The sequence below is a fragment of the Pipistrellus hanaki genome (genome assembly GCF_964339955.1).
Source record: "Pipistrellus hanaki genome assembly, chromosome: 1".
NCBI lineage: Eukaryota > Metazoa > Chordata > Mammalia > Chiroptera > Vespertilionidae > Pipistrellus > Pipistrellus hanaki.
The window spans coordinates 35376581-35402351 of NC_140503.1; the positions used below are offsets into that span (position 1 = coordinate 35376581).

At 39.4% G+C, this 25771-nt stretch overlaps 1 protein-coding gene across 3 annotated transcripts in view; it reads right to left on the reverse strand.

The window, feature by feature from the left end:
* Positions 1-224: 224 nt before the first annotated feature.
* The window catches only part of FBXO34 (F-box protein 34), a 54641-nt gene continuing 29094 nt past the window's right edge, over positions 225-25771 (reverse strand). For 2 of the 3 annotated variants that reach the window (XM_084877491.1, XM_084877490.1), the window contains one exon: positions 225-3413. In XM_084877491.1, coding sequence (XP_084733617.1) covers positions 1292-3403 — 2112 coding nt within the window. In that variant the 5' untranslated portion in view covers positions 3404-3413 and the 3' untranslated portion in view covers positions 225-1291. Of the gene's footprint in view, positions 3414-8027; positions 8120-25771 lie in introns of all 3 variants that reach the window. The other variant, XM_084877492.1, reaches the window with a different exon arrangement.

Sequence of the window (25771 nt, forward strand, 5' to 3'; positions counted from 1 at the left end):
ACCCCCTGATCGCCGGTTCGCTGGCTGCAGTGGGTGTCATGTAACTGGTTGGTCCAGCATTACGGTCACTGGCTTTTTATATACAGATGGTCTCTTTTCAACAGCAGAAAAAAATTCTCCCTCCCCCCATACAATAATTTAAATAATTTTAATTCTTACAACTCAATTTTCAATATCCTTATTTGTTACTTGAAAAAAGGAGGGGGAAAAATCTGCAACTCAGGTCCCATTTAAGATGCATGTTTTTATTGAAATTAAAAAAATTTGTAACCAGACAGAATAAAGTAGACAAGAATGTTATAATCTTACTATATAATCTCTCAATCTTGTTGAATCACTAAAATATAACGTAGGATTGTTCTCTATGCTAATTTTAAGGTTGTCCAGTTAAACCATTATTTGGTATCTTTTCAACAGGTACTCTTAGCTATTTAGAATTTCTTATCAGAAACATTCATATATTATACAGGAAACATTCATAGTTTATTTTCAAAACATTCATATTTTATACAGGATATACAAATTTGAAACAATAAAAAAACACACACACACAATTGTAGCCGCAACACTATCCTAGCTGCATTGTGGTGATGATATTCCATCGGAGTCCACTACACACAAATGGATTTTAATCATGTTATATACAGAGGGGCCAAAAGCACGCATCTACGGTCAAGGCGCTCGGGTTTAATGTGCACTTTCACAGCCCTGTGAAAACACCACCATTATATACACTGTAAACACCACAGGGCATGAAATCCATCTCCATCCACAAACATCAATCTCACAGGATCAAGCATACAAGGCCTAAGGTAAGGTGCCTGACTCTCCTTCATAAGCATCCTTTTCATCCATGACTGCTGCTCTTCTTTCCACAGGACACTACTCACTTATTTCAAATACGGTGTCCGCCAGTGCTCAGAAATTTCTGGAAACCCTTTTTGGGGATGCCAGCACAATCTGCAGTGAACTTTTCTGTCCGTCTTTGATGATGGCAAGTCTTCGTCCTCTGAGGATGGATTTGTTTGGGAAAACAGGCATAATTATTCACAGCCAACTGAATCAGCCTGGGCTTTCACCCTGGGTCAAAGGGGAGGCGACACTGTAAAACAATGAGACCAGTTTTCCTGTACAGCTTGTAAATGAAAAAAATGCCCGAGCAACAGCAGTCCTGAAGGAACCGGTACAGATTCTCCTAGCGACGCTCTGAGAGGCAACACTCACTTGAGCAGTGAGTCTAGGTGGTGGTGTGCAGTACTAAAAATCAGCCATCGGTCACCTCTCAGAGACTTTAGTATTCCTCTTCAGTTTCAGTCCCTTTTGCTTTCTTATGGATTGCCCGATTAAAGCTGTGGCAAGCAGGGACCCAGTGATTGTCATGAAGCCCCAGCTTACAGCCAGGGAAGCCTTTTTGAGAGCGATGGCAACACATCCAGTATCCTGGCCCGTAAGGCAATGCCTGGCAATAGGGCTTGGGATGCCACCGGCACAGGGACACATCCCCCTTCACGTATTTTTTCTTGCACTGCTTACAAGGGTCCTCTCTATAGCGTGGGTCTCGAACCCAGCGAGAATCTGCTGGCCTGATGTTGTAGTACTCAATGATGAACTTGAAATAGCAGCAGGTACATTTAAGAGCCACTAAACTCTTGGTGGGGAGTAACCTGAAGATTTTCACCATAATGTGGTGGGGCAGGAAAGCCATGTACTGCTGAGGTTCTAAGAGCTGCTGGATTTTAAATCTGGTCTCCAGAAAGTCATGGGACACCTGCTTCTTCCAACTGGCGGCCTCGAGCACTGGGACTGTACTTTCCACAGGAGGGGCGGGCGCTGGGACGAGCGAATCGGCTGGAACCGTGTTTCCCTCAGATGCACTGTCACCCTCAGCAGCATCTTCAGGCTGGCTGGCCTCTGGAGACTCTCGGGTTGTGCTTTCATTCATCTGGGAACAGTCTGACTGCTGCTGACCAGGCAGCAAAAAGAACAGCCTCCTTGGAAGTGGGTCTCCACAGGACTTTAAACGAGAAGGCTGGTCTCTCTCCACCTTGGACACAGTGATGCTAATGCACACAGATTCTCTTCTTCGCGGATCAGGATTTTGTGGCACAAGCTCTTCTCGACTCATACAATCAACAGCCTTTGTGGGCAGCTCAGTGGTTTGGGGACAGGTTCGAGGAGGGTAAGGTGGCTCAGGTTCCTCTGTCATTTCTATGTCACACCTGTTGCTGTTTTTCACAGCAGGGTGCTGGGCTGGCTCTGTTGCCGCACTCTCCACGTGGAAACTCACCCCCGCTGGCAATGAGGGACAGCCCGGAGGAGCCCCACCCCAGGCCTGCTTCCCCTCCGCAGAACCATGGTCAGCTCTTGACGGGCCACGGGCCACAGACACAGGGGCCTCCAAAGCGCCTTTGTTTGTTTTGCCTTCATCGGCCGGAGTGCCATTTGCAAGTAGCACCCGGCCTACATTCCGACGGAAGCTGTTATTCCTCGAGAGACTCCCAGGCTCGCTCTGGCTCTGCCGCTTCAGGCACTCAGACTCCAGCCGGGCTACCATGTCGAGGACGCGGACTGGCTCACTCTGGGGATCACCAACTTCAGGGTTTCCCCTTTCCGTGGGTTCTTCACAAGCTCCTGGGGCAGAAAAGGGCTCCGAGGCTGGCGGCCCACCTCTGGATTGCCCAGAACTCCTCCCCCCGGCAGGTGAGTTAGTGCAGTTTTTCGCACAACTGGCCAGCAGAGCAGCACTGGCTCTTTGCTCCAGGAAGGCAACCATCTGTATGACCGACAGAGGCCTCCCAGCACAGACACTGTCCCCACTGTCACTCACGTAATGCACAGAACAGTGCTCAATGCCACACGCAAAAGGCTCAGGCTCATAGCACCTGCTGTTGATTTCCCTCATCCTTTCTAACTGTATCTTGGCTTCTTTAAGATCCCCTGATTTTTTTCTTCTTTTAGTAGCTCTCCCATCAATATCCCAGGAGCTTTTTATTTTCATAGATCCTATCCTATTGCTACACTGGTGGGCTGCAAAAAATGCAATTTTCTCCTTGGTATTTCCCGGTTTCACCACAGCCCAAATATCAAGCGGCCCTTCCCCTTCTTCGCCCTGGTGAATTGTGGCAGATGGTGCATTCTTCTTGGTTTTAACAATCAAGCTGCTCTCTACAGGACTCTTCCCACTCATGCTGCACAGAACATTTGAAGAAAGGACCCCAAAAGGCTCGCGAGATGATGCTTTCCCAGGAGAGGTGGAAGGAAAGACACTTGATTTCATGTAGTTAGCTGTGCATTTTTCGTCATTTATAGCCTCTTGGTGGCTCATGGAAGGTCTCAGAGTTTCCTTGCTAATTTGAAGAGGTTGTGCTTTCTTCTGCAGATTCCAATATGGCTTTAGGTGCATAACAGAGGCTCTACGGGAAAGAAATACACATTTGATTACGATTCTCATTTTGTTTTTAGGTAATTTTTTAAATTTTTTAATTTATTTATTTTTTATTTACACTCAGATAGTTCTAGCAAATAATAGAAACATTTTCTATCAGTTCACTAAATCTTTACCAACTCTCATTTCAGCTAGTTTTTAATGTACAGATCAAGAATAACAAAAGCTGCCTAGCCGGTTTGGCTCAGTGGACAGAGGATTGGCCTGTGCACTGAAAGGTCCTGGGTTCAATTTCGGTCAAGGGCACATGCCCGGGTTGTGGGCTGGATCCCCAGTACAGGGCGTGCAGGAGGCAGCCAATCATTGATTCTCTCTCATCCTTGATGTTTCTATCTCTCCCTTTTTCTTCCTCTCTGAAATCAATAGAAATATGTTTTTAATTTTTAAAGAATAACAAAAGCAAACTAACCATTTTCCAAGGTGTATAGGCCAGAAAATAAGTTGGCGAATTTTAGACTCTGGACAGAGAATTTCAGAAAACTGATATTTAGTCAATATTCTATACATAAAATTAGTGCTTAAAAGAAAGAAATATGAATCTACCGAATATATTCCAGTAGGTAGAAGGCAGAATAGAAGAAAGGAAACTAGGAAAGAAACTCATCCAGAATTCCTAATCGATTAACACTATTTCTAAGTCATTTGCAACTAGCATTTTATTGGTTGCAAAAGTCTATCAAAATTATTATATTGTTTTCTAAGCTATTCCCACACTTGAATATCCATGTTTATATGAATGTTTGCTTATGTACTTTGCCCATCTATTAGTCTTGATTTTCTAAATAATCTATTTGTATAAGTTCCTCACTGCCAGCTTTTTTCTGCGAATATTGTAAATCAAATCTAGAACATCTAATCCTTATTAATTCTAAAAGCCATTTAGAACCAATTCAGAAAAAGTGCCTGTTTTTGTTCTCTAATCTGGGGTAGAGATGAGAACCATTTTTAAAATTAGACAAAAAGATGATTACTTGCAGAGACCTGAGTTCTAGTCCTTTCCATATCACTAATTAACCACACAGAATGATTTTTACCTTGGACAAGTCACTTACTCTCGGAGTCTGCATTGAAACATTAACTGAGAGGTCAGAATACCAGATTATCTATCCAAAGATCTCATCATTTAAATGTTAAAATAGCCCACTGCTATACAAGAAAGTGTTCTGTAGGGATGCCTGGTGTCCTACAAAATAAACCTACAGACCGAAATAAACATCTGCAGTCTCAAGTTGGTGGATGAGGCAAGAGCAGTCTAAGAACATGGACTTTCACCTATTCTGACTCATGGGGACACCGGTCTAAGACATACATACTGGGCAATTCATCATATTCCTCTCATTCACGCCATAACTTTGCAGCCTTTGAGGTAACTGCTTTCAGATATCAGCTTTAATAATGGAATGAAATCATCCAGAACAAGTTTACCTTTCATTTCAACTTTTAACTCCTAGAGTCCAGTCTCAGCTAAAAGAAGAAATGTGGATATAAGTATCTTCCAGCTAGGTAAACAGAAATCTTGCATTTAAGGCACACCAGGTATCCTTTATTTATTTATTTTTATATTTTATTGATTTTTTTTACAGAGAAGAGAGAGGGATAGAGTTAGAAACATCGATGAGAGAGAATCATCGATCAGCTGCCTCTTGCACACCCCCTAACTGGGGATGCACCCGCAACCAACATACATGCCCTTGACCGGAATCGAACCGGGGACCTTTCAGTCCCCAGGCCAATGCTCTATCCACTGAGCCAAACCGGTTTTTTAAAAGATACGTATCCCTGAAATAGATCTTTGTTTTTGATCTTTGGCAATTTATATCCCAAATCTGTAAAGATCTTCCCCTTTCTGCATAACATTTTAGTAGTTTTCTATTATATATTCTGTAATTTGGTCTTATAAAAGAACCACCCAGCCGAAACTGGTTTGGCTCAGTGGATAGAGCATCGGCCTGAGGACTGAAAGGTCCCTGGTTCGATTCCGGTCAAGGGCATGTACCTTAGTTGCGGGCACATCCCCAGTAGGCAGCTGATTGATGTTTCTCTCTCATTGATGTTTCTAACTCTATCCCTCTCTCTTCCTCTTTGTAAAAAATCAATAAAATATATATTTTTTAAAAGAACCACCCATAACTCAAGCATAAGAAGATATATGAATAAAATAGATAAACTAATAAATAGTAAATGAAAAAAAAAACAACGAGGCACGTCTAGAGCTATTTCTGTGTCAACAATTTTCTGGTTTTTTCCATATTCTTTCAACTCCGAAGTAAAATGAAAGACATGGAGTTTGCTAAAAAATCCAATAAATTCTCACATAATGATCTTATTACAGAATGTCTGTGGATAAATTTAAACTTCAGCAATGTGTGTACCATTCTGCATTGCACAATATGTTCTCTTTGCCTTCTTCCCCCACACATTATTTTAGGTGCTAAATTGATAGACGGGGACATTAAGAAGAAACAGAAGGATTTTGTTTGCATTTTTTAACCTGTAAAGTCAGCTCAAATGACATATTACTAATAGATAAGGTTTTATAGCAGATTAAATAGGAGATGATCCCAGGGAACAAAAGGGAGGGGAGGAAAGATACAACATGGAAGGAGAAAAGCTAACAAAACCATGTGATGCAATCAGGGAGACTACTGGAGGGTGGGGGACAATTCTATCGGTCCCTTGAAGATAGGGCATTTAGGCTTGAGTTCCCAACTGGTTAAAGATTGCCTAGGATATTAACCTCTCTGCTCCTTTGCAAGCCTGGAAGACCCTGTCCTGGCAAGACTTAAGAGTAAAAAACAGAACTCTGGGTTTTGGTTGAAATCGCTGGTGAACCACACCATCTGAGCAGGGCACCAATGGCATCTGCTGCAAAGATCCATGAAAAAAACTCTGCATCTCTAATAGATTACATCAGACGGTGGCGCTTTTCCCACCCCCACCTACCTCCCTTAAACAGACACTGCAGAAAGCTCCAGCCAGGTTTCCATGGTTGCCAATCTCTTTATCACAATTGTATTTTTAAAGTTCTCTATAATAAAGTCCTGCTCTCTTGCAATTAAATAAACTGCAGAGATATAACACCTACCTACACAAGACTGTTCCTGAGACACTCAGAAATGTCCTTGTAAAAAATTAAGATCCCTGGGCCCATTGAGTCAGAATTTCTGGGGTTGGGTCCAAAATCTGCTTTTAACCCTAGATTGACTGTAATGGAACTTTAAAGGTCATGTGTTAGATCTGGTGTAAGAGTGCCATGGGTTCCAGATCTGGGCTGGGTGCTGGACTGCCTCAATGGGGGTGAGGTGGAACTGCTCAACAAAAAGCCAAGCAGCCAGTCCATCCTGAAGCACTCATCTTGACAGGTAAAGACAGACCCGTTTTCTTGTTATTCTCTTTAAAGCTGAAAAAATTTTATGACCTATCACCCAATTTCCTCTTCAACTTCAACTCCTCCGTTTCTGTGACTGTGCTTTTTCTCCAGATCTCTTCTTCTCCTGCCCTTAATCAGTGTTGCTCAGAGTTTTGTTTTTCTAGACCATTGTCACGCAAGCCATATATCTAAGTGACCTCTTCTAGTTTTAATGACCACAAACTGATGACTCTCCACTGATGTGCTCTTCCAAACTTCATATCCTATTGCCTGCCTAGCAGACATATTCACCTGGATATCAAAAAGAATCTCAAAAACCAACAAAACTAGTTAATGATTACATCAAGTACCTAGTCCAGAAAGTTGAGTCACTTTGATTCCTCCACCCTGACCTCACATCCAATCACCAACTCACTAATACGCTCCCTCTTCTTCATCCCTGCACAACTGCCCTAGTTTAAACAGCTGCCTCATCTCTGCTACAGCGCCGTTCCCACAGGAAAGCCCACCCTTCCCCGCAACGCCAGGTGGTGGAGTCCACCCAGCCAGCCTGCAATATCAGCTCCAGCCTATCAGACCCCCTCCTGCTGTGCCCTACCACCACACTTCACACTCTGGAAGCTCGTCCACAGAACCATTACCATGGGAACAGGTGAACAAAGGCCAATCATACCACTTTTAGATACAATTTTTAAGGCATCCAGAACCATAAAACTAACAACAGCTTTAAAACTTTCATATTAATGGCCACCCATTTCCTTCTATCCATTTATTATGAAAAGTTTATTACATGCTCTGGGCTGGAGACAACTGTACAATATGAATAAGGCCTAAAGCCACCTTTAAGGGAACAGAAAAGTGAACAGGCGATTATAACAGAGTGTGATCTGTGTTATAAGGTAGGAGAAGAGGAGAGGGGGCTATCAGCACCACGTTCAGTCTTGAAAGTGTAGAAAGAGGTCGAGAAGCCCTGATTTTCAAAGCTAAGTAAGTGTTGAAGGGAGATAAATGAATTCCTAAGAGGTTTGAAGTAGACGGTGCTTTTGGAAAACTGAGGTAGGTGAGAAATAACCAGAGTCCAAGCTAAGGTGTCATGAGTGGAAAAAGGACAAGTAAATGAATTAGAAAGAACAGGCGGGATTTTAGCCACTAATTATAAATGGAGGTTGAAGGAGAGGAGTAAGAGTTCAGCAACTAGATGGAGAGGGGTACCTTTTGGTGAGATGGTAACGAAGGTAGCTGAGCAGACCTGGAGCAGGGGGATCAGAAGCTGTCTTTTTGAGATGATGTTTAGTTGTTGCCACCTAGTAAAGAGATTAACACAAGAGAATGGGAGGAAAGGAATAAGACAGTTGTCATAGAAACATTTAAATGAGGAAAAGGTTTTCTGGATAGAAATTACAGATGTCTTTTTCCAAAAATTTCACAATGTATCACTGTTATAATCTGGAGAAAAATGTGCATAAAAGGCAGGCACAGACACTGTTAGGCCCTGCAGCAAGGTCAAATGAAGAACTGTGTCCAGTTAGCCAGGGAAAGAGATCCCTGGTCACCCTGCTGTGAGGCCCTGTATTGTGAGTAAGACAGACCCAGAGTTCTCAGTGGCAGAGTAACTAGAAGGTGAGAAAGTGAATCTTAGCAACTCTTTCACAAAACTTGGCGGCGGAGAAAGTCTTTGTAGCACCTATCACCTTAAATCCTTTCCAAGAATAAGGTGAGAAATAACAATGAATCAATTAATACTTGAACAACTTTCCTCCAAAATCCTGCTTTCAAGTAATTCCAGCATTCCTTTTAGTCTGTAACTTCTGATTCTCAACTCAAAAAAGCTGGAAAAACTCTTGAACTAAAATAGTATACAATCCCAACATGAAGACATGGGGATAATTTAACTTTGCTTAGGGAAAAAAGTGCTTAGATAAACCCCAAAGCTAAGGAGCCACACTAACTGTTGTCTGAGAAGGGATAAACTTGATCAACGAGCAACGGGAAAGACAGAATTTCTTTGAGCTAACAGGAAGCCTAACATGAAAGGCAGATAGATGCCTGCTTTCTAATTTGTCACTTATAGTCTATGGTGCCTAGCCTATCAAAACAGTTTAGAAGATAAGGCACTTTCTGTTTCTTTCTACTACATTAAAAGTACAGGACTGTTAATTCCAAAAAAGGAGTCATCATTCATTAGTATTAACAGCTGCTCTTTATTTATAAAAAATCAGAATAATAAAAATAGAATAGTCCCTGAAAGACCCTTCCCATGATACCTTTAGAGGGGGGGAAAGCATACAGTAAATGAATCCACTATTTCTTTACAAATGTAAAAGCTGCTAGCGGGCATCTTCTGACTGCCTTCTTCACTGAACCATTATAGAAATGATAGCAACTCCAGCAACATGTACATATAAAATCTCATAGTCTATGGTGCCTTCCCTATCAAAGGTTTTTGCAAATGAAGTAAATAACAGAGCTAAAATTACTTGAAGCCTCACAGCTAGTTAGTAGTGGAATTAAGATATGAATTAGGTAAGAATTTTCTGGATCTATACTTTCCTTGCTACCAAAAAAAAAAAAAAAAAAAAAAAAGAAGAAGAAAAAACCCACAAAAAAAAAAAACAGCATATAAAATCTTAGATTCGATTACAACACAAATAAAATTTATTAAATAAAATTAAATAACTCTGGTACCATCTGTTCAAAGAGCCTTTATCTTTCAAACTGGGTCAATTTTTCTTAAATTGGGTCAAATTTAAAAAAAAATATATATATATATATATATATATATATATATATTATTGACTTTTCACAGAGAGGAAGAGGGATAGAGAGTTAGAAACATCGATGAGAGAGAAACATCAATCAGCTGCCTCTTGCACACACCTTACTGGGGAAGTGCCCGTAACCAAGGTACCTGCCCTTGACCGGAATCAAACCTGGGACATTTCAGTAGGCAGACTGACGCTCTATCCACTGAGCCAAACTAGTTTCGGCGGGTCAAATTTTTAAGTGCCATGTAACCTCTACACAGAACTGTGAATTAAACCAGTCATATCATAATCACATAGAAAGCAATATAAATGTTAAAGTAGGTAGAAACTGCTTCCCAGCTAGTAAAGTAGAAAAAAGTGCCAAGATCAGGAGGGTGTGAATACAGGCAGAGGCATTAAAAAGGCTTCCTTCTATAGGCATCTAAGCACTGACAGAATGCATCCAACCCAACAAAGCACCTTAACAAAACAGCAGAACACAGCCTAAGTCAGAAAAGATGGTGTTTCTCAAAGTGAGCTCCAAAATATTGGGGTCGGCATTTTTTCAGGTAGTTCACTTTCCCTCCCTCCCTTCCTTCCTCCTTTCTTCTTCCCTCCCCCCACCCCCCTCTCATATTCTCTAAGGCTATTTCATGGGAATTCTGAACTTTGCCTCCTCAGGAGGTCCAGATGGTTAGTATAATAGTATACAATTTAATGGGAAAATCCTTTATTGTCTGTTAAAAGATACTGAGTAATACAGAGAATGGCCTTTGGAAACTCACACATGCAAGGTTTTCAAGAACTCAATGCTCACAGCTTTCATCACACTACTTACCATGGTCTATCTTGTCTTCCCTTCCCCTACTACACTGCAAACTCCTGAAAGGTATGAGTAATTTGTTTTGTGTTGCCTTATATATAGCAAACATTCATTAGAGTGAAATCAATGTCAAACCTAAGGACTTAAAAGAAACCAGCCAATCAGCAAGAATCATCTTGAGTGAAACATTATGAGTGTCTGACTAATCAATACTTAGGCAACCTAGGAAGTTGATACAATTAAGCAACTCAACCCACCCATGGTTTCCTGGTCTTAGCACCCTCCTCTCTCAGAGATGGGAGGTGGAGAAGGTGACAGAGGACACTGTGGTCACCTTTAATCTTATTTACTTTTCTTAGAAGTAAAAAGTAGTTTGGCTTGCGTAATAGCTTCCCCCTCTCCCCGGCATTTCAATTACCTAAGTCATTCCTATGCAATATCAGATTTTAAAGAAAATCCTATTCACTAGCCATGTGCAAACAAACACTTCCGTAACAAAGTTATTTCGCTTAATACTTAATACTGTTTTTACTCTAGTCAGTTTAACTAGAGTAAAAACAACGTTCATGTTGCTTAATAACATCCAGGCCAGAACAGTCTACATATGCAGCCATTCAGCTCTGCAACCTCTCTCTCATTTTCAGTTCCAAACCACATCCTTTAAATACAAATACTAAAATACATAGATACTAAGTCCTAACAAGAAACAGTGTAAAGTCTCCCCATGGCTCTTCACTGTATTAAACACAGCTGTCTAGAGTCATGTTTACAAAGATTTAAAAAAAAAAAAAAAAAAAAAAGTCAGCTCTACCAAAATTTCTGATAAACAGATTCCTACACACCTAAACTAGAAAGGAGGAGCACACCAAGAAATTTAAAAATACTTTCCATCCTTAAGGGTTATAGAAACAAACTATGTCTTATTATCAAGTTTTGATTATTCCTGTAAATTTTCTACAGATACAAAATTTTCTTTTGAAGTGACAATGCTTCATTAATTACTTCAACAGAAAATCCTAACTTCCCTGGCTCCAAATTAATTATAATGCATGCAGAGTTCACACCCAGAACCCTTAAATACTTCAATTGTTAATAACTAAACCACAAAAGAAAATCTGACACCGAAGATCAGATTTAGGTGCTAGATTTATAGGTGGCAAAACTGTACATACCAAACAGCATAGCCAAACATGATAAGAGTTAGAAATTATATAAAACTCGCTTACCCAAAATTTCTAGTCATTAAGTCTATTCCTCTTTCCTATGACAATCTTATAGAAAAAGGCCATTAGTACAACTGAAGGAACAGTAATCATAATGCACAAACTGGAGTTTGTGAGTCGTGGGTCCTACTCCTCCTTTTCTTTTTTTAATATATTTTATTGATTTTTTACAGAGAGGAAGGGAGATAGAGAGCTAGAAATGTCGTTGAGAGAGAAACATCGACCAGCTGCCTCTTGCACCCCCCTACCGGGGATGTGCCCGCAACCAATGTACCTACATGCCCCTGACCGGAATCGAACCTGGGACCTTTCAGTCCGCAGACCGACGCTCTACTGCTGAGCCAAACAGGTTTCGGCCCTACTCCTCCTTTTCACCCTCCCTATGCAAGGTGGCCTTGTAGCTAATGAACCATAGCTCAGTGGAAAAAGAAAACAGACTCATCTTCCCTAACCCTAAGAGCACCTGAGCTGTGAAGGAGTGTTTCATATCTACAAAGTATTTACAAACATCTCAGTTGGCCCTCTTTCTGTTCCGAAGCTCATTGGCATCTTGGGCCTTTGTGCCAGCTTGCTGCTCCTTTCTCCCAGTCTCTGCATACTATCCCCTTGTGGTCCTCATGTCACCATAAACCTCACACCCCTCAATGTTCTTGGACCTCATAATCTGCAACATTGTGCTGAAAAGGAGATAAAAGCCCAGAAACTGAAATCTGCTCAAGATCACAGTAGTGATTGTAGCCATTGCTTCAAACGCTGACATTTTCTGACATACTAAAAATTTAAAACATAATACATTTTAAGTAAAGGTTTAAAGAGATTCACCAAGTTCTCTCTATGGAAACATTCTGCAACATGTCTTACTTCAGGAATTGACTTGTATTTATGTAGATTCCCGTCCCCTCCCAAAAAAAAAACTTAAAAGGGAGGCTGAGACAATATAGGAAAAGGAGGAATACCCAGAAATCAGATTTTAAAATGGTAGATTATTCTTGAGGTCACTTCACTGTTATCAATGTGTACAGTATTTCTTAAGTTTTTTGTACTTAAGCTAAATTTGGATGGAAAGAGAAAAGGGGATGTCTTGGCTATCTGATACCATTCAGCTCTATTTCCTGCATGGCTACAGGAAACACACAAATCAAAACTACAGGTAAATGCCTATGACACGCTCCATTTGGAAAGATGGGGAAGGAGAGGGAGGAACATTAGTAGAGGTACAAAAACCAGACAAGTCAAACGGGGGGGAAAAATTATCTTTGATTGAACATAACATGAAAATAAAAGCTAGCCCATAAGGTAAAGAAAAACAATACTGAAGTTATTTTTCCTAGCATAGAATGAAGAATAAAGGAAATCTCCTTAAATATTAGGCAAATTTTATCAGAAAAAAAGTCAAATTACTGTGGAATTTTCTTTTTGGTCTTAAAAAAGGATGTATCCCAAAATGCCTTTTATTAAAAAAAAGTTTGATGTCCTAAATAGGACACTTCCTTACTGTTGGAATTATCTTGAGAAGCATAAAGAAATCATACGATGGCCACCTAGCCATGATTTCACATACTAATGCAGAACCAGAAACCCACTTTTATCACTGCACTCTGAGTAAACGAGGCTCCCAAAGCTAGCTCACACTATGGTGTGCCTATGTAAGTCATAACAGGGATCAAAATTCCAAACTCAGAAATTAGAATACCTGTATCTTCCATTCATATTATCCCCTTTCCTGGTATTAAAATGATTAAACCAGAAGGTCTAGGTTACACACTCTAGTCTAACGACTCTAAATACAACCTATTGTACATACTATGTCAAGTGGCCAGTCCTGTGAAACTGAATAAAGGAAACTTTATTTAAAATGGAGTTGGAAGTCCTGAAGGGGACTTCCACTCACCACACCTTGCAGACTCCAACAGGAGGGAGATTTTCTTGCCCTAGTAACAGACTCAGGCATTGAAAATGGTCCTGGATCAGCCAGTATGAAGTCACTACATTTGAACTCCCAGTTTTCTCCAAAGCAGCGGTCACCAACCGGTGGTCCTTGGACCACTGGTGGTCCGTGAGGTCCAAAGGTTGGCAACCGCTGCTCCAAAGGACATTTTGTTTATCAGAATCTCTCCCAACTCCCTCCTTTTTTCTCTATAATGTTCCTCTGCTTGGTTCTCTCCCAACTCGTCTATGGTTTGCCATAGCTTGAATTTCCAAAATTGTAATTCCTCTGCCACTCCCAAATAAACTCATTTTTGCTGGGAAAATAACTGGCTACTTGATTTTTAAGGTCGGCAATATTGACTAATCAAACTTTCCACTTTGATGTTTAATGAGCTTCTCAAACTCAACATGTCCAATATAAAAATTCCAATTCCTGTGCACATCACATCACCACTCTCCCAGAATCTTCCCTATTTTAATAAACAACTTTACTTTTCCAATTACTAAAAAAAAAAAACCAACTTAAATCCTCCGTGATCTCCTTTTCTCTCTCACAAACCACATTGCTATAGCCCACTGGCTCTACTTTTAAAAATGTATTCAGAATCCATTTACCACCATCACTACTACTACTCTGTTCTAAGCCATTATCGTTTCTCTCCGGCATTAGTCTCCTACCAATCTCTCAATTCTGCTCTTGCTCCCCATATGGCCTGCTCTCACATTCAGCAGCCTGAAAGGTCCTTTAAGAAAAACAAAGTTCCAGCACATCATTTTCTGGGCCACACCCTCATTTGTTTCTTCTAAGATGAGCCCCAATATTTCTCATTTTCTGTCATTCTCCCCTTTGCTTACTACGTAGTTACTCTGCTCCAGAGAGACTGGTTTCTTTCCCTTCCTCAAACATACAGAGCACAACCTCACCTCAGAGCCTTCACACTTTTTTCTGTTTCCTTTGCTTCTTCCCCCAGATATTTACCTGTGTCACTCTGACTTCCTTCCTCATTTTTGTTCAAATGTTATAGTTTTAGAGAGGCACTCCTTGATTGCGCACTTAAAGGAGTCCCATTCCCCAAATTCCCTATTCCCTTCTTTACATTCTCTGCAGCACTGCCTCCCTCCCTCCTGACATGTGTCCATGTTGGTGCATCTTTGTCTGCTAGAGCACAGCTCTAGAAGACTTTGTTTTGTTCACTGCTGTATCTACCAGGCCCAAAACACTATATTTAAGACACAATATTTGTTGAATAAAAATTATACTGATTGTTTAAGGAGGTCTCAGATTTCTAATTAGTATCAAAATGTCCCAGAGTTTGTATTATTGGGAATTTTTCTATCCTGCATCTCAAACTCTCTTGTTTTCCTGATAAGAATTAAATTTAGCTTTTTAAATCATCATTATTCATAAAGAAAACTATTTGGTTAGTCCAAAATGAATTATACTTTGACTTTCCTAAGCTCTTTAATTCTATTACTAAACTAAAAATTAGATAGCCCTCTATATTTTACCAGCTACATGAAATTTTAGTCATATTTTTGACATCCTACAAAAATCAGGGAATATGTTCCAGGCAAAAAAAAATCGCAAATCCTGGTCTATTTCTCTCTCCACCAACCATCTCCTCAAGTCTTACTTAGCTTTAAACACAACTATTAAGGAAAATCTTTAAGATTTAGGTTCCAAACCTTTTCTCAGAGCAAGATCTAACACAAAGCACTTCAAAATATAACCACAACGTATTTAAACCAAAGATTACCTGTGGTCCTATGCAATCTGACCCAAATGTAAAATCACTTTTTACCTTTGCCTCGTTTAATTCTCTACTTCCCCAGACCAGTTGTCTTAATGTGGATTTGGGGGGGAGAGGATTATTAAATTAGCCTTAATGGAAGCTACTCCGATTATCCTCAGGCAGAAAGTAAAAAAATCTAAATATGTTTTGGAGTCTCTGTAATATTATGAAATCTCAACTCAGGGGATTTTACTTCCTCTACAAACCATCTCAGCTTTATCTTGTGCATGCTGAGGATGTTAAGACACACCTTTGCAGGCATGCTTGTCCAATCTATAAAAGGGTATTTGGATTGTGTTAGGTCCTTTAGAAAAGCAATGGACCAGCATTTTGCCCCACTTCAAGGTTATGTGTTGGCTCCTTGTTACTATGGTGATAAGCACCCTATGAACACAGATAATTTGCTACTTCACTGAAGCTTTGATTTTTATCAGGAATAAGATGGGAGGTGCAGCACCAATTATGGAGTATATCTATAAACATTTAGAAGAGTGTGTTTCTTGAATCTGAATACCAAGAGTTTAAATTGTTGAGCTTAGGGGGGAAAAAAGAAGGAATGAGAGGACTGAAGTAAATAAACATGCTGGGCTATATTCTAACATGTACACCTCTACACCATCACTCAACTCAGCATAACAGGTGTACAACATTGGTTCTTAGATTGTTTTTCAGATTTTGTGACCAACAATCTGGATGGGAAGAAAATCCACTGAAGTAACCACGAAAAAAAGAAGAAACAGTAGTGCAAGCCCAATACTCCTGAAATATTAACAATTTAAAGAACAGATGCATATCTCAAATTTTTAAAAAGAAATAATATTTAGCATGCACTCTTGGTTTAAAAAAAAAAACAAAAAAAAACAAACTCCTTGCAAACTATTGAAGACATTTCTAAATTAGAGCCAAGAATAAAGATACCAGTGATTATTACAAAAAGATTAGCATATTCAAAGGGAAGAAACAAAAATCTGTCATCATTTGCAAACTACATGTTATCTGGGGTTTTCAAGTTAAACAATCAAAATTATTTGATATAATAGAAAAATTTACCAAACATGAAAATTAAGATAAAACAAAAACCATTAAACAGAATTAACACATGACCCAGCAGTTCTTCTCCAATGTATACACCCCAAAATACTGAAAACAGCTATTCAAATACTTGTACACAAAAATTTATAACAGTACTATTTAAAACAGCCAAAAGGTGAAAACAAACCAGATAACCACCAGTGGGTGAATGGATAAATTGTGGTATGTACATAGAATGAGTTATTATTTAGCCATATAAAGAAATGAAGTATGGATACACAATACAATATGGATTCTTGAAAATATCATCTTCAGTGAAAAAAAAATCTAGACACAAAAGATCACATACTGTTATGATTACATCTGTAGGAAAACGTTCAAAACAGGCAAACCTAGTGATGGAAAGGAAAGAGGATTTGTGGTTGGCCAGGGCTAATCTGTATGTGGGTGGGAGGGGTAGAGATGGGGTTGTAGACTGGGATTGGAATCAGGACAGGACAAGTGGGGAAAGAGAGGAATGACTGCTAATGAGTAAGGAGATCCTTTTTGGGTGATAAAGATGTCCTAGAATTATGGGTATGGTTGCATAACTTTTAAACACTAGAAAACTGTACACTTTTAAAAGGTGAATATTATGGTACTAGAGGCCCAGTGCATGAAATTCAAACAGGGGAGGGGGGGCCTCAGCCTGCGCCCTCTTGCAGTCTGGGAGCCCTTGAGGGATGTCCTACTGCCTCCACCACTGATGCACTAGCCAGTAGTGAGCCCAGCTTCTGGCTGAACAGTGCTTCCCCTGGGAAACACACTGACCACCAGGAGGCTGCTCCTGCGTTGAGCACCTGTCCCCTGGTGGGCAGTGCACATCATAGCAACCAGTTGTTCTGCTGTTTGGTGGATATTAGCCTTTTATTATATAGGAGGGTGTGATTTATATCAAAATTAAAAGGTAAATGGGAGAGACTAGTCAATATAGTATATGCCCAACAAACTAAATATTTGGGAAGGAGAGTTAGAAGCATCTATTTTCAATGTTGTTTGAGTTTCTGACCACAGTATATATTAATTTTATAATATAAAAAATTATTTAGAAGAAAAATGTCTGAGAGGCAGAACTTTAAGTAGCTGAGGACCATTAGAGGATTTTTAAAGGGAAGTAGTATGGTTGGGTCAGTAATTTTGACAGATCCCTGGAGCACCTTTACAGAGAATGGACTTGAGAGGCACCAGTTAGGAAACAGGTATTGATCCATTTCCCCACTTAACAAATGCTGAATGCCTACTGGGGCCTGGCACTGAGCTAAGCACTGGGATCTGTTAGACATGCTCCACATTGTCTCGGCAAAAGGTCACATATACCTACTTTGGGCAATGGTGAAAGAGATCTAAGGAAAGACGCCTGTTCTCTTTTTCTTTAAGGGAGTAGAGTGGGTATGAAGGGATATATGTGAAAGCCCTTGCAATTTTAAGGCATCTGTGGATAGTATCCTTCTGATAATCCTTTTATTACAAGAGGACCAGGTATTCTCGAGAGTTATCATCCATTTTTGTCAAGTCAGTGAATAGAAACAGCAAAAACCCATATCAGCCTTGCTCTTTCAAGTTAGTCTTATTTTCAAGATTCTTTGACTTTGAAAAATCCATTTCTCAAAAACCTCTGAATAAGTAAATTTCAAAGCCACCCTGGTCATTTGCTCTGTGTCCCTTTTTTTTATTCTTTGGCTTTGTCAAAGCTGAATAAAAGGAAGAGTATTAATAGTTAACCCAAAGAAAAAAACATTTCAGTGAATCATATTAGAGATATTTAAAATTATGATTTCATCTGCATTGGTTTCTTTTTCATAGTTCACATGTTCCCATTTTATCACAGCCATCTGCTATTTCAACAGTAAGCCAGTTTTAACAAAAGTTGTAATCAAGACCATGACTGTACATATAATTTTTAATTTTCTCACCTTAAAACTTGTTTGTTTTTTAAACCCTAACTGCCTTGATAGAAAAAAGAAACTGCTGCTAAGTTAGGCAAAAAATTCACCGTGTCATTTAGTTTAGGGCATTTTAGAAATGTGAGGGGCATGGCAGCAGCTCCTTAGGGCTATAAACCATCTTAGGGCTGCTTTACCACCCAGGACTGAGAAAAGGAACTGCTCTGAGGTTGCTGGCCAAACTAGAAGGCATTCACTATCTCCTTGACAGTCACCTGCCAGGGTGGGCTTTTTTTTTTTTTTTTTAACTCTACCATAATTCTCCACAAACCATGCCAGCAAGACCCCTCATTTACAGAGTTCCCATTTCAAATGCATAGTGTGGATAATGCCAAGGTAAGTGCAGGTCAGTTTCTGAGGAAGAGATTATGGCAAGCATGACAGTGACAGGATTTAGATATCCAGACAATCCTATTTTGAATTAAAAAAAAAACAACAAAAAACATAAGGTGATTTGTTAAATATGTGGTGCAATATGATTTAATAGTTGTACTTGAAAGGTTTTTTATGAATAAAGTTAAAAAAAATCTTCACAATATTGCTCCTGAGCATATAGCAATATGGAAAAAAACAGGCCTAACTACCCCCACCCGCACCTCACATATATCCTGAAAAAGAGAAACATTTCTTCCCAGACAAGAGATCAGCAGAAATTACAAAGGATTAAAAAAAACAATCAGCCATTAGCACATACAAAGAGTCTAATCTGGATTTCACCCTATAAAATGTGTGGGGGTGTGTGTGGGGAAAGGGGGAGGCATGACACCTTTACTTGAAACACAAAAGTTGGTGAGGGAAGAAGAGTCTGTTAAAGAGGAGCAATAAGCAGGAGTTGCCAGAAGCCCTTTTCGTAGAAATGTTTACTTTAGTTAATTAAATATTACTGTACACTAGGTCTTTAGAAATAATTATCTTTACAACTTTGAACAAGAAGGTTCAACTGGTCATCTAATCTATTTCACATGTACAGTGTCAAATAGAACTTGGTCAAATAGAACTTTATCATATATCTACAGTATTTCTATTTCATTGTCTTGAACTACAAAAATCTTTTATAAAAATGTACGTAAAATATATACATACCTCAAAAGAGGGATCCTGGAGTTTCTTAAGTGTCTGAAGAGCCACATCCCCCTCTGAGAGATGACAATTTCTTCTACCAAGTTGCCACCTTGTTATCCTATGACCTTTCTACTCTGGCCTTAATCAGAAGGTAACAATCAATTCTCAAAGGAGAATGTAGTGGACTATGAGGTGGCCTGGTGTGAAATTAAGGATAATGAGAGTCTAAACCAGGGGTCCTCAAACTTTTTAAAGTGGGGGCCAGATCACGGTCCCTCAGAGAGCTGGAGGGCCGGACTATATGAACTACTAATTCCTACTGTAACACCTTGGCTGCGCTCACTGCCCAAAAAACCTGGCGGGCAGGATCAGACTCCCCTGGGGGCTGCATGTGGCCCGCGGGCCGTAGTTTGAAGACCCCTGGTCTAAACAATCCAGTCTAATGGAGGTGGGCCACTGAATTTGAGCAGAAGAGGTTAAGAGCGGAGCCAAAGTCACAAGATTGGAAGATGCATTAGTGCCTGCTTCATAGAGGATAAGGTGGACAAATCAAGCCACTGATGGACAACTGGAATTACCATAGATCTGGGACAAGTAGCTACTATTGTTCCAATTGTCCCTCTCCCTTCCATTTAAAAAATAAAAAATAAAAATAAAAAAACAAAAAACTAGCAGAAAAAGTTCAGAATGTGTTAGTTCATGATTCCTTTTTCAGATTACATTCTCAATCAACTTTTTCATTTATTGTATTTTCCAATTTTTCTTCAGTACACATTTATTGCTGCCTCATTATCACTATTAATCATCTTACTACTATCTGATATTCAAAATTATTTATAATTCCAACTATTATTTAGGAATTCTCTTATGTCATATGATACCAAATCTGACCCAGCCCAGGAAAAGGTCATGGCTTACCCTCCAGGAGTTCCCTCAGTAGTTTAGAACAAAATGTCACACTGGGTTTCCGTCTGCTAGCCTACATTCTTTCAAATTAATATATAGAGACCGTGGACGAAAAACAGGTTCAACCTCACAGGGCGATCTAATCATCAGTTCCTATCTGGGCAGGTCGTGGTGGGTGCAGGAATATACCTTCTTTAGTAAAAGGTTACCTTTGCCTTAAGCAAGCCCTGTCCATTATTTCTGTGCAACTAGGTTAACAACCTCTGAAATGTCTTTTTCAAAGTAACTACCCTCAAGATGAAGGTAGATAAAAGTTGCATAAAAGATGCTGCAAACTCTCAGTATGTTGAGAAGATCTTGCTTCCAGGCACAGGGTCAGATTGGCTCAAATAAATTCTTACAAAAATCTTCTATAGGTTTAGACTTTTCTTATGTCAGCAAGACTTTCCATTTAACCCCGTAAGAAAATCTAATAAATAAACACAATAAACTCTACAATGCTCCCTTAAAGGAGCAACAACTTCAATTTCTTTCATACCTTTATGATTCCCAACACTATATTAAAATCCTTCAGTGTACACTGAGTGGCCAGATTATTATGATATCTGAACACATAATCTGGCCACTCAGTGTATTTCTCTTGAGTACCTTATTTATTTGATATCAAAGATACAATAAATCGTGCACCTGAACAGTTTTCCCCTTTGCACTGGCTGATAGAAAGCTCAGGGCAAATAGGTGGTTGATCTCCAGCAAAAGTCTAGAATACTTTTGGCACCCAGTTGAGACACAAATACACTGAGTGGTCAGATTATTATGCATTCAGAGATCATAATAATCTGGCCACTCAGTGTATATAAACTGCAATGTACAATATATTATTCTAACACAACTGTGTAGAATTTGTTTTATTCTGTCTTTATAGAGCTCTCACATTGACTCTTATCTAGCTAGAAAAGTAGTTATGGTCAAAGTTTACAAAAATGTTCATATAAATAAATGTCATATCCTTGTTCACCTCCAGATTGGATGATGCTGATGGTCATCATAGGATGGTTAAGAGGAATGTGCGCACAGAGAACTGAGCCAGTCTGCAGACAGATGTAGCCAGTCATGGCATTTACTAACACATATTTTCACTCCCTCACGAGTGATTTGAGCCCTGTCCGGTATGGCTCAGTCAGCTGGAGTGTAGTCCCATGCACAAAAGTCAAGGGTTCAATTCCTGGTCAGGGCACATGCCCAGGTTGCAGGTTCAGTCCCCAGTCAGGGTGCATGCAAGAGACAACCAATCGATGTTTCTCTGTTTCCCTCCCCCTCCCCCTCTTTTTCTCCCTCTCTCCCTCCCTCCCTCCCTCCCTAATATCAATTTGATTTCTTTGGATTTGGTACAGAATCATTTCTGAATTTAAGGAAAACTAAACAAAGTTTTACAGCTTGGTATATTAGTAGGCAGGCAAGCAGGCAGCCATGAAGAAACCCTAATCTTAAAGATTCCTTTTGCACTAAAAATTGAGATGAGATGGGACAAACATACATAAAGGCATGATCTACATTTCTCATCTTTACTCTGCCTAGTCCTGGCAAAGATGATCTTGTCTTCATTATTAGTGAATTCCAGCATGGTAATTTGGCCTGTTTGATCATGAGCACTCCTCATACACGCACCTAATACCAGTGAAATATCCTTTTGGCATAAAATACTAATTTTTTTCTCAAACTGGTAACAAAAACAAGCTGCTACCAAAAGAATTTTTTTTTTTCCTCAAAGTTAAATTAAATTTGGCCAGTGTACAGAGAACATACTTCCAGATTAGTGACTGCTAACGAATTTAATCTTACCACACTCAAAACTTCATGTTCACACTAGAGTGCTTTAGGTAAATAATACTAATCTCTTCCGGCTTCTACATAGCTTGCAGACGTCACGGAAGTTCTTCTGGTTTCTTGCCACCTCCATCCATCCTATATCTCATCCTCCCCCGAAAAAAGCAGCCTGGGTTTTTTGTTTTGTTTTGAAACAGCTTGCTTTTTCCATCCTGAGCTTTCCCAAACTATTTCAGGGTTCTGACAACTCTGCCAGTGACTAAATCTCCTCCTGGGAATAGCTACCTCATTATCACTACTAAAAACAGTCACTCCTAATACTAACTGATAAGGATCTGGAAACTCATTGTAACTTGGGGAATGCAAATCCCACCCTACCCAAAGATAAATGCATTACAAATGGAATAACAGACTCAGGGCTGGACCAGGACTCCAGCAGTCTTTGTGATCCAATTAAGCTATGAGTTCTGTGTATACTCCTACTTCTCACTAATATAAAGAATTTGTTACTATAGTATTTCTTTCCTCATACTCAATTAGTACCTACATTAGATATCAAGAACCCAAGAATCCAGCAAGCAAAAAGGAATAAAGGCAAACACTCACACACACACACAACAACCGCAGCGGTAATATAGCCTTCCAACTGATCTTTTGTTTCAGAAATATTCTGTACAGTGTGTGTGTGTGTGTGTGTGTGTGTGTGTGTGTGTGTAATTTTTGTTCCTGGCAAGCTAGTCCTCCTACTTAGAAAATCATCAACGGATAACCTTAAGTAAGAGGGTCTTTCCTATTCCCTCAAACAAAACAACTACTTAGAAACTTAATTCTTTCAAAAAGGATATGCAAAATAGAGGTGATCATAAATCTATTTCTATCATCACTACTTGGCTTCTACGGAGCTTGCTCAGTATTAGCGGAAAGCCATGTAATCAAAGTCCATCACACTGGAAACCTGAGAGAGAGAAGGATACAGGGGCAACTCCTCAATCCACACAGCTCCACCCCAACCCCAAGCATCCAGAAAGTTCTTTCACATCAACTAGAATCATCTTGGGCCATTTTGTAGTTACTGCTCAAGGGTATTTTACCTTTTTATACCATAAACTCCTTTGCCAGTATATGAAAACTATATACAGAAACTTTCTCAGAATACTTTTAAAGCAGATACCCATGCACAAAGAAAACCAATAACATTAAAACATATTGTCAAATATTTTTAAAGTTATAATATTAAATACATTTATTTCTTTAATATATAAAGTAATTTCTAAGAACAAGTCTATTAACTATCATAATTTCCAAATTGTGACCAACATAAATGGTATTTTCAAAACATCTGCAACAACTGCTATGTGATATAAAAATATTTGTGATTTCAATAATGACAGTCCCAGGGACAGCTGATTTGCAGAAAATGATAAATTTCAAAGTGAAAACAAGTATCTAATATTTTTTTATTAAAGTTCATGGACCCCTGAAGCTTTTAAAGCATTACCACTTTAGAGCATGTAAAGAGGCATTTAGAGATCACTTGATTCAACCTCTTCGTTTTAAAGATAAAAAAACTAACAAGGAATTGATGATGCTACTAGCCTGAAGTATCTTGATTCTAAATCACTTGGTTCTTCTGAACTAATTTACAATAAACCAGTTTTCTTCTGAAAACCCGAATCTCACATCTAACAATACTTAACACTTTAAGCTTCCACTTCAATTTCATCATGTGTTAAATGAAGATAATAACCCAATTATGGAAGAACCTTAATGTAAAAGTAAATTTTAAAAATCCATGTTAAGGAATTATAGACTATTATCAATTAATTCCCTGATAAATTAAAGACGTTATTCTTATTCTATAGTATACTTTAAATATCATCAAAGTTCGATTTATTTAATATACTAGAGGTCTGGTGCATGAAAATTCATGCACTGGAGGGGGGGTCCCTCAGCCCGCCCTACCCCCTCAAACAGTCCAGGAGCCTCAGGGGCGGGAGGCGACCTGGTGATCAGGGGAAAGCGACATTCCATCACACCTCCGCTGCTGCCACTGCTGGCAGTGCAAGCCTTGTCCTACCCTGGTTACCTTGTATGCGTCTGCCCTGGGTGGCTGGACAGACGCATACAAGGCTTTCCTGAGCCTCAGTCTGGCCCTGGGCGGCTGAGGGACTCAGGGGACTGGGGGACTCTGAAGGCAGGTACGCAGAGCGGCCAGACCCTCATGGGGGTGGGCCCAGCTGTGCCGACAGCCCTGAGTGGCTGAAGGGACTGGGCGCCACCATATTTGAGGGCATGGCAAAAATTAGCATATTCCCTCTTATTAGATAGGATTAAATATTTTATGCTGTCAAATGGGTCTGCTATGTGCTTGCAATTCTAGGCAAAATGCTTGTTTTCTCTGATCCTCCATTTCTGAATCAGTAAAATGTCATGAAGATCATTGTCAGACCCCTTCTCTTAAAGAGGGTGTTGAGGAACACATGACTCAAAGATAATCTCATGAAGTAATAAGGAAGCTTTTCTGATTTCTTCATTATGAGTATTTACTTCCTCTTCTTACATCATTTGATAGTTATTTAAAATAGAATAAAGTATGGTACAAATAATATTCTTTTTTCATTGTCAGTACAGAATCTCTGAGCAATCTAAAACAGAGCCATTAAATAGCCAGCAAGTTTTTTCTATAGAAACTCCTTGTTTAAAAGAAATCATGCAGTAAAGAAAGCATTACTACTGTGCACTAAAAAAGGGAAGGGATTTAAAACTAAAGGCCATTCCCAAATAACTAAACCAGACCGAAGTAAACAAATGTTTGGAGGACAAGAGTCATACAAAATAATTTAAGCACATAAGTATTAAAACATGCAAGTAGGAAAAAATGCCAATAGAGGCAAAGCCACTCAACTTTTCCCCACATAATTTGTTTTGCTTGCCTCCACGAAAAATATTCAAAGGGGTGGACAATAGACATATCAAAGTGATAGTGACAAATATGCAAACGTATTAGCTGACTAGGAACAATATACATATAATACAGTAGGTCCTGTGGGGAACACAAAAGACTCACAGTACAAAGAGATCTGTTAAACACTAGTGGTGGAAAAAAAGAACCATTATCTGTCAAGCCCTCCTGTCACACCCTTTATTTGTAGTTATAACTGCAAGCTATTTTAAAGACAATGGTAATGTTATTAAGGGCACCTTCATACTGTGCCAAAGCACATACACACAGCAATTCAGAACAATCAGTCTTACTTTCATGAGAGCAAAGGTTGCAGCCAAATGAAATGGGTGGATACCATATTAAACAATCTTGGAATTAGCTAATAGGATATAGGAAAAAATTATCCTAATGTAAATGCTAAATTCTCTTCCTCCTTAACACAATACAAATTTTTACTATTTGAAAAGCACTGGACAAGAAAGGTTCCATTTGCTAAAACCTAAATATGGCCTGTTTTAAAGCACAAAGATGATCTCCTTGTATAATCTGTAAACTTAAAATATATGCACTGGATACTAGATTTGATAACATGGAATTTTCAAAAGGATATTTTTTAGAAACAACTATGTGAAAACCTTTAAATACTGGCGCTGCAACTCTAGAGAAAAACCAAGTATTTCACAAACATTTA